At 49.3% G+C, this 6,710-nt stretch overlaps 3 protein-coding genes across 5 annotated transcripts in view; 2 read left to right on the top strand and 1 right to left on the bottom strand.

Annotated features, from left to right (window-relative positions):
- LOC135896232 (lachesin-like) overlaps nucleotides 1–3,963 on the bottom strand; it is a 348,730-nt gene extending 344,767 nt beyond the window's left edge. The window contains exon 1 of the mRNA XM_070531782.1: nucleotides 2,913–3,963. The gene's annotated coding sequence lies outside the window, so the exon portion shown is untranslated. The remainder of the gene's footprint in view (nucleotides 1–2,912) is intronic.
- Nucleotides 1–6,710, top strand: part of LOC135920981 (zinc transporter ZIP1-like) — a 33,546-nt gene that overhangs the window by 23,139 nt on the left and 3,697 nt on the right. The window contains exons 1-2 of one of the 3 annotated variants that reach the window (XM_065455294.2): nucleotides 4,391–4,656; nucleotides 4,751–5,264. In XM_065455294.2, coding sequence (XP_065311366.1) covers nucleotides 4,900–5,264 — 365 coding nt within the window. In that variant the 5' untranslated portion in view covers nucleotides 4,391–4,656; nucleotides 4,751–4,899. Of the gene's footprint in view, nucleotides 1–4,390; nucleotides 4,657–4,750; nucleotides 5,265–6,710 lie in introns of those variants that run through there. The other 2 variants (XM_065455431.1, XM_065455374.1) reach the window with 2 other exon arrangements.
- LOC135920900 (uncharacterized) overlaps nucleotides 2,056–6,710 on the top strand; it is a 33,049-nt gene continuing 28,394 nt past the window's right edge. Inside the window, exon 1 of the mRNA XM_065455201.1 lies at nucleotides 2,056–2,257. Coding sequence (XP_065311273.1) covers nucleotides 2,245–2,257 — 13 coding nt within the window. The 5' untranslated portion in view covers nucleotides 2,056–2,244. The remainder of the gene's footprint in view (nucleotides 2,258–6,710) is intronic.

The raw sequence follows: 6,710 nt of genomic DNA on the forward strand, positions 1-6,710 counted from the left end.
GCGAACACGTTCGTAATTTTCTTTTACCTTACACTGACCGACTCGTTACGCGCCTCCTCGAACGTGTGTGCTGTATATACTTATGTACTTTATATAATGTATATACTGTATATTGAGCACCGAAAAAAGAAAGTTCAATTCAGTTCGTGTCAATCGTGCCGGAAAAGTATTTTTGAAAATAATGAAAGTGGTTGCCTCGGAGACCCGGCGGCTAAGGTTTTCTTTTTTTTTCGCTGCCGAGCATATAAGGTCACGTATTCGATTCCCCGGCCGTGTCTCCAGTATAGATTTAAGGGCTGGTCAAACCACCCCAGATGGTCAACAGCTAATCGGGCCTTTCAATACGTGTTACTAATATCTAAATTGCGGCATTGGGGCGCGATAACCTGTAAATTATAAAGCTAAGAAGCGGCCGCATACAACTTTAGCTCATCTTGTAAGTATGCTTAGGAACATTGCTAGGCTTTCGGCGCCCAATTACACAAAAATCACGACAATAAAAACATATAAAGAGCGCTGCAGCGCTCTGTATTTTCGTTCCGTGATTTCTTTGCAAGTTTACGATGATAACCTGCGTGGATTCCTAATTCCCGTTGTTACAAAGCCATGAAGGCGCGTTCGTCATCCTTGAGGGCGACTGGCATACGTGAACGCCCTTGACTCGCTCAGGCCCTCCGCGTGCGTGCGTGAACTGACGGTGCCTTTCCTCCCCCTTGCCTCCCCCTTTCTATTTTACCTTTCTATTCCCTCTTTCCCGTCCCCCAGAGTAGGCTAGCCCTCAAGACGCATTTCTGGTTAAAATCTCTGCCTTCTCTATTTCCTCCTCTTCCCTCAAATCAGTAGCTTGTTAGGCTTAGGACATCCCCAAAGAACTTTCATCGAAGCTGCAGCCTCTTTGATCGCTGCTGGCGCCTTATTTCGACCGTGGTCGTTGTTGACGTGCTGGCTGGCGCGTGCCGGTTTGGGTCGCATCACTTCCAAGGCCCGCGACGCTTCTCAGTAAAGACTTGACCATGTTTCACACATTAGCTGCTTTCAGGCTTACTCGTCTGTGAATGCGCTATGATCTCATGTGGGAAAGCCCGCCGTTTGGTCAATTTTATATTCAGTGACTTGACGTGACACACTGCGTGTATGCGCAACGAAATCGGCGGAACGGTATACGAATGATCGAAATGCGTGGGAATGTATTCAGCAGTGCGACACACACACACACACACGCACACGCACGCACGCACACACACACAACCACACAAAAGAAAAGGAATTTGACTTCAGTCTTACTTAAACGAAAAAAAAATTCATATCAGTAAGCTCAGCAGATACATAAGGAGAGCACAGTTAAGTTTCTCGTGTATCTGAATCTGGAAATTAACAGCTGAAGCTTCGTCTTAAACAAATCAGTTGAGACGGTGAAGAAATTGCTTCAAAACTCCATTTTGCGTTCATTTTTGCGGTAAGAGGTTGATTGCTAGATGGCAGAACGTAGGCTAAACGTACATTTATTGTATTTCGCTCAGAAACCCGAGCGCCGGTACATCAGTGCGACGCCACGAATTTCAAAGTACTTTGGGGGATTTTGGCCTTTTGTGGAGTAGTGAAAGTTGTCGATACTCGCCAAGTTCAGTCTTTTGTTCCTTTAGAATACAATGTAGCCCATATCTGACTTAACAAATTAACTAGGCCCAGAGAGATGGCATCAACAACCATGATGTCACGGTGAGCTAGTGTCTGAACTTCAAGGCGTCGTCGCCTCCCGCCTTTCCCCTTTGCGTCTTTTCTGACTTATAAAGCCTTCTCTCATGCATGTACGAGTGGTTTTCTTGGCATTGTAGAAGGGTAATTTACTAATGCAGCTGAGCTTATTTCGCTCTTCAGTGTCGCTTCTAAGGTATTTCATACGTTGTATCAGGCTGTCCATTCGCTCTGTATATCACACACTGTCGTGATAAACGACAAACTTACAGGCTACACGCAGCTACCTCAGCCGGGCGTTTCCATTAAGATAGTTCGCAGGCGCGGCGTGTTTACTCGGAACTTATCAGCTCTTCTTATAGGCTAGAACAGTCGCAGTGAGAACAAACAGAAGAACGCAACACAATGCTTTAATCAGCAGCGTCGAGATAACCTATAGCCGTGGAGGGAGCGATACATGCGCATTCCGGGTTTTACCCGGTCCTCTCTGAGCTCATCCTCCCCTGTGCATTCAAAGTTAGAGGCTCCAGCTGTACCCTTCGTCGCTTCATGCAGCGTCAAGGTATGTCGCTGTTTCAAAGCTTCGCTTTGATGATTTAAATGTGTTATTTCACTTCAGGAGGAAAAAAGAGACTGAGCTCCAGTAAGCGCAGTATAGTGTGAATTTTGGCGTATATTTGCATCATGCGGTGCAATATTTTACTTACCAGAGTTACCCGCCGCCGTAACCCAGTGGATATGGCGCGGCACAGCTGAGTTGGTGGGTTCGATAACTGCCGCGACGGCTACATTGTAATGGTGGCGAAATGTCAAAATGGCCAGGCTTAGCTTGGTTAAGCCAAGAATGCGTTGCACATTGCGCGAGTTGGGGCCCAGCTTTTCCTCCGGCTGTCGTGACGTCACGTCATGTGGTTGCGCTAAAGGTCAATGGTGGCTGCCCGGCCGCGCCCAAGGGCTGAACTGAGTGATTGCAATGTGCAACGAATAAAAATAGAAGCAAATTAATAACAAACGTAGCTACTTAAAAGAGAATGTACCCACATATGAGACGCGCAGCAATGAACAATGGCTCATACCCTCGATGGTGGCTACGCGGCCGCGCCCAAGGGCTGAACTGAGTGATTGCAATATGCAACGCATAAAAACGCTCGTGCGCTTGGATTTCGGTGCCTCATAATCAAAACCCCAGGATCTATTTATTTTATTTTTGTACTTACCGCATTCTTTCCTCCCTCTAAAGTGCTCGCAGTCTGCCGATCTTAAGTGACGTCACGTTTGTGAACCGCCACCTCAAAGCTTTCCAGCCGCGGCAGTGATGCGGCCTCTGTGTCATGATTTGCTTTTGTTGGGAAGGAAGATATCTGACCTATTGCTGCGGATTCTGCCTGTCCTCTGTCGTTACCAAGCCTAAAACAAACACACACACACAAAAAAATGTATGGCACCGTCACATAATATGGGGCGTGGTCAGAGTATAGTATGTTTCGTTTATCAGAAGTGTTGTAGACTCCCAGAGGGAGACATTAAAGATAGAAATAATTTGAAATGTGTTAGTGCATTACAATTCTACAATACCATAAAAGTCACTCTTACCGTGAAAAGACGCTTGGTAAGCCAGAAAAAAAAAAGGCAAAAACGAAAGCTGGGTGGCAACGCCGCCTTGAAATTCCCGCACCAGCTTGGCGTGACGTAATAGATTTGGCGGCGTCTGCACAGGCCTAGTTAATTTTTTACGGGTAAAAATCAACGGTATTGTGTTTTAATAGAGCCCAAGAATGTACACAGCAAATTTCAAGAACCTTTCGTGAAACACAACGGCCGAAATGCGAAAAAACTACTTTGCAATCCGTGACGTCAAACTGACGTACCGGCGCTATACGGTATTCGCCCCCATTCAAAATGCCGCCGCGGCCGAGACCGAGCCCGTGACCACGATCAGGTACATGAAGCGCGGTGCAAATGTTTATATAGGCGCCTGTCAATTCGTGGGTGATGCCTGTTAGCACCAGACCCCCCCGTCACTCGCGTCAGCGGCCGACTACGTGAGTAATGAGGCTAAGAACAAGATCCTCTCGATTTCTGGCCGTTATGAAGACAGTCGTGTGTTGAGCCTTGGGCTTGGATTAAATGTGTCCTCGCATAATGGCGCAACCCGTCTGACACCAGGCCAACAAACAGGCGAAGCGAATGGACCTTCGGAATTTTATGGCACCCAGTCGTGTTTCAAGGTTCTTCACTTTCATGCTAGGCATGCTCCGCTGGTTCTTTCTTTACTAAGCGTAATTTTATGAGGCATGTCATTTGTAAACAGACGCACTTGAGGCTGTTGACTGCAGCCACGGTCATATTTTACTTCATATTGACACTCATTCATCACACAGCCTCGGTGACTCCTTTAAAAGCGAGTCGCACTTATCATACGTATAGTAGTTGAAAAATCGTGTCAAACAGCATGAGGGCCAGATCGGTATACCGATCTGACTTCTTGCTTTTTGACAGTATTTTTTCAGCTAATCTGATTCAGTCACAATCGTCAGTATCGTACTGATATTTCACCTGAAGGTTCCCTGCGTTTCCAACCCCGTTTATCTTTCTCTCTCTCAGCTGAGGGCAGAGCTGGGTCTTTATTTCTTTCTTTTTTTTACATGAATCGGTGTTTGAGGGGCTGCTTTCTAGAGTGTATTCGAATGCAACGCAGCGAGCCCTTTTATTTCTGCTTACCGGTTCGTATAGTGCCAGCTGCCACCTCCGTTTAAATCCTTAAGAACTTGCGCGACCGGCGCAAACTTGTAGAATCCCCTCGTGCGCAGCTGACGCTGATGCACTGTGAGTGCTCTGGTGTAAGTGGAGGCTGATCCACACGATTATGCCCTTCGCCGGTTCGCCTCCCCAGTCTACGCCTTCCCTGTTCCTGTCCGACTGCAAAGTTTCCCTGCCCCGTAACGGAACAGAAAACCCAAGGTCAGTCCTGGCAGATCATAGAGCTCAATGCAACTCCCACCAGTGTCATGAACCACTCACTTGACGTCCGCGTACGCTTGTCCTGTTTTCGCAGATCCTCGAAAACACAAGAGTGCCTGACGGGGGTCGTGTGTCTCATTCTGGCTCAGAATTCCGGATCCGTCCTCAGGGCACCACTCGAAGACACTAGGCCACACCTTCTACAAGCCCGAACCCGCCAGGGACTCGAGAAGTCGGTGAAAGATGGCATTTCAGTGGTCTCAAGTCGCGGCCCCGCTGTTGCTATTGTTCGGAACGCTGCTGTCAGGGCTGCTTCCCATCTGGCTCGTCAAGAGGCTTAGCATGGCGAGGTGGGGCGACAAGGCGTTCGCGTTTCTCGTCTGCATCGGAGGCGGCGTGCTGTTCGCCACAAGCTTCTTGCACCTTTTGCCCGAAGTGCGCGAAGGATTCGAGAACTTGACGACCGACTTTCCCGTCACCGAAGGAGTCGTCTGTGTGGGCTTCCTCGCCGTCTACGCGCTGGAAGAGATCGTCCACGCCTGCCTAGGTCACAGCCATCACCCGTCCGACCACGGTCATTCGCACAGAGCCGCTGTAATGAACTGCAGGTGGGCATGAACATTGTGCTATATTTCTGCTTAGCAGACGTTCGCGGATTCAGCCAGAGAAAGATCTGTAACGAATTTGTAAGGACCATCAATCAACTTCATCGCGAGACCTTTTCGAAATCAGAACATTAACAGCATCAAACATAGATTCAGTTGATTGACAATTGATATTACTTACTTTCACATAATGCCCATAAGCGTGGTCCTATACAACATTGGACCATCTGAAAAATTAGTTGCGACGTGCACTCGCCCATAAAATATTGCGGGGCGCGCGAGCGCGGGCAGAAACGGCCCTCCGCGACTTCTAGCGGCGCACCCCTGTTGTCGAGACCGGCGCATGCGCGTCCCTCCGGGAATGCATGCGCGCATGTTTCCGCGATTCCTCCTTGCGCACCGGCAATATCTGAATGTAGCCGCCACGTGCCCCTCTTGCGATTCGCGCTGTGGCGGCTTCGACGAGAGTGAAGCTATATTATGTGACGAGCGTGACGAGCGTGACGAGCTAGGTTGCGTGAAGCGTGAGCTTGCGAGCGCCACTGGGGCCGCTTTTTGTCGAGTCACGAGTGCGGACGCATAGGGCCCGGTGGCGATTCTCGTGGCCCCAATCTTCGTTGTTTCTTTCTTCTTACGAATGGGGCGTTCTCCCGCAGGAGAGCGCGGCAGAAAAGGCGCTTTATAGAAAGAGACAAGCAAGACGAAAATGAACTCTTGATTTCCTTATATAAACGAAGTTTTGCCCGTCGAAGCCGCCACAGCGCCAATCGCAAAAGAAGGCCACCTCGCGGCTGCACTCGGCTATCGCCGGCGCGGAAGGATGAAGCGTGGAAACATGCACGTTTGCCTCCCGGAGCGACGCGCATGCGTCTGTCTCGACAACAGGGGTACGCCGCTTGAATGCGCGGAAGGCCGTTTCACCATCATTTAGGGGTATGGTTTAGAGGCTTTATTTCACCATAGTGTCCCTGTATATGCTACCGCGGGGAGCAGAGTTGGGCATGGGTCCGCCAGTATGTTCCAGCTATGCAGTGAAGCCATTCTTCGAGCGCGCAGGACGCAGTTTACCGGTTTACCATTTGCTTTTTTTGTCGGCTGGTCGTGAGTAGTACAGTCTAGTCGCGAGCTACATGCGCCAATTTTCTGCAAGCGCTCAGCAAGATGGCACTTTCTAATGCAGGCTGCGCTCTAACCATTGGCGTAGCCTGAATGGGGTAGGGTTCCAGCCCCCCGAAATTTTGTGCGTACATACATACACACATATATAAACACACCCGCGAACGTACATACAGCAGGTGGGACCCCCTCATCATCATCATCAGCCTGGTTGCGCCCACTGCAGGGCAAAGGCCTCTCCCATGCTTCTCCAACAACCCCGGTCATGTACTAATTCGGATCGGATTCCGAATAATTCGAATAATTCGGATTCGGTCATGTACTAGACGGATC

Source organism: Dermacentor albipictus, chromosome 1, assembly GCF_038994185.2.
Source record: "Dermacentor albipictus isolate Rhodes 1998 colony chromosome 1, USDA_Dalb.pri_finalv2, whole genome shotgun sequence".
In the NCBI taxonomy this organism is placed as follows: Eukaryota; Metazoa; Arthropoda; class Arachnida; order Ixodida; family Ixodidae; genus Dermacentor; species Dermacentor albipictus.